The 1760-nt window shown below is 26.9% G+C and overlaps 1 protein-coding gene across 1 annotated transcript; it reads right to left on the bottom strand.

Annotated features, from left to right (window-relative positions):
- Window positions 1-228: 228 nt before the first annotated feature.
- LOC112681287 lies at window positions 229-1666 on the bottom strand (the record flags this gene model as incomplete). The annotated part of the gene is made up of 4 exons (XM_025551551.1): window positions 229-479; window positions 976-1187; window positions 1278-1350; window positions 1422-1666. Coding segments are annotated over 4 exons (641 nt in total), but the record flags the coding sequence as incomplete, so codon positions are not given.
- Window positions 1667-1760: the final 94 nt, after the last annotated feature.

The following is a 1760-nucleotide window of genomic DNA, read 5'->3' as shown; positions in this document are numbered from 1 at the left end:
CTAGAATAGGATTAAAATATCATGTTAAAAGAATATATGACTTGTTAATAATTTCACATTTTTTATAATAATAATGTATTATAAAACAAATATGTATCTATAATTATTGGCATGCATTGGTACATAATATATTATATAATATGTGTACTGAAATTTGCTAATTTTAACGATTTGCGTATAACATTATAGAAGTTTAAAATATTTTTAATAATAACATTTTATGCTTTGATATATATTGCATGATAATAAATAAACTATGCGATTCCAATGATTAAGTGCTGCATATCAAAGATAATTCATAACATAAATGTTATAATATAAATGTAGAACCACACACTTATATAATAAACATTTATATTTTATTATAACTAAATGGTAAGTGTTGTAGCGGAAATCTTTGCTGGAGAACTATAATGTGATGATTTAGAAACCGTCATTACTCCGATTGAATATGTTGATCCTGGTTTTAGATCCACCAACTACAAAATAAGTTATTAATTTATTATGTAAAAAATGTAAATAATCAACTGATCATGATTATATACAGTATAAGAAAAATAAGAGTTGGGAGTGTAAACAGAGATCATTACTCCATGTTAATTATTAATAATTCTTACACGGTATAAAACGGGTGAATGTCCTAATTTAATGAGTTTAAGTATTAATATTAAATTTATAGTAAGAACCGAATTCCCAAAAATGCAAAATGTTAAAACTTTACAAAAGTAGATATTGTAAGGTCAATGAATTTGACTTATACTGAATAAACTTAAAATGTCGTAAAAGACAACTAGTTATCTAAAAAAGAGTTATTCGGATTCCTTCTCGCGTAACGAAATTCGGTAAATTTCTTAATGGTTTTTATCACTAATTCAACTGTAAATCAAGTTAAAATTAATTGATAACAAGACGTTTTCTGTACTAAATCGTCTGATGTTGTAATTTATGTATATAAAGCTAATCATGTAGAATTACCGTATAGTTGTAATTCGGTAATTCTTCATCGATTGGAATTTCTATTGGTGTGATGCTAGTACAACACGTGTTGATATCTGCTGATGATATTTCTTCGACATTTACGATAAACATTTTCAGTACACCATTGAATATCCAAGGAATATCCCATTGGAGATTTATAGTATTATGGCCGATTTCAGTGGTTTTTATATTTCTCGGTGAATCGGGAACTGTATTTAAAAATAAAATATAAATACATATTTAGCGGAGACAAATATTAATTTTAAATGCTTTCCGAGGATAGTTATAGATAAACTTACTTCCATCAAGGGCGCTGAAAGTAATGGATGAAACATTATCACCTTCGGGATAATCAACAGATGTTGGCTTTATCTAAAAGAGTAATATATCAAAACAATAACAAGTTTGTAAAATGTTTTATATGAACTTCCAAAGGTACTTACATTAAACTTGTATAATTTATTAAAAGTCAAATTATGAAAAGTGTGACAGTAATATTCTGGCCATGCAGTACATTTCTCAGGTGAAATATTAATAGTGTTTGTCGTATTTGAAAAAGCATTCACATCAAACGAAACTAAAAATCCGTTCAAATTTGAATTTTCTGAATAGCTCCAACGAATTCCTACCATACGACCTTTAAGGCTCTTTTTATAGACCATTAAATCTTCTACCGCCTTTAAATCTGCTCATGTGATATAGAATTCAATTGAGTTTTATCATATATATTTAAGTACTGTTATTATTATTATTAATCCAGGGAGTCAAAACGAGTTTTAACT

Source organism: Sipha flava, unplaced genomic scaffold (genome assembly GCF_003268045.1).
Source record: "Sipha flava isolate LNK unplaced genomic scaffold, YSA_version1 18950_pilon_pilon, whole genome shotgun sequence".
Taxonomy (NCBI): domain Eukaryota; kingdom Metazoa; phylum Arthropoda; class Insecta; order Hemiptera; family Aphididae; genus Sipha; species Sipha flava.
The sequence above is the reverse complement of the archived record's forward strand: the minus strand, read 5'-3'. Positions and strand labels throughout refer to the sequence as shown.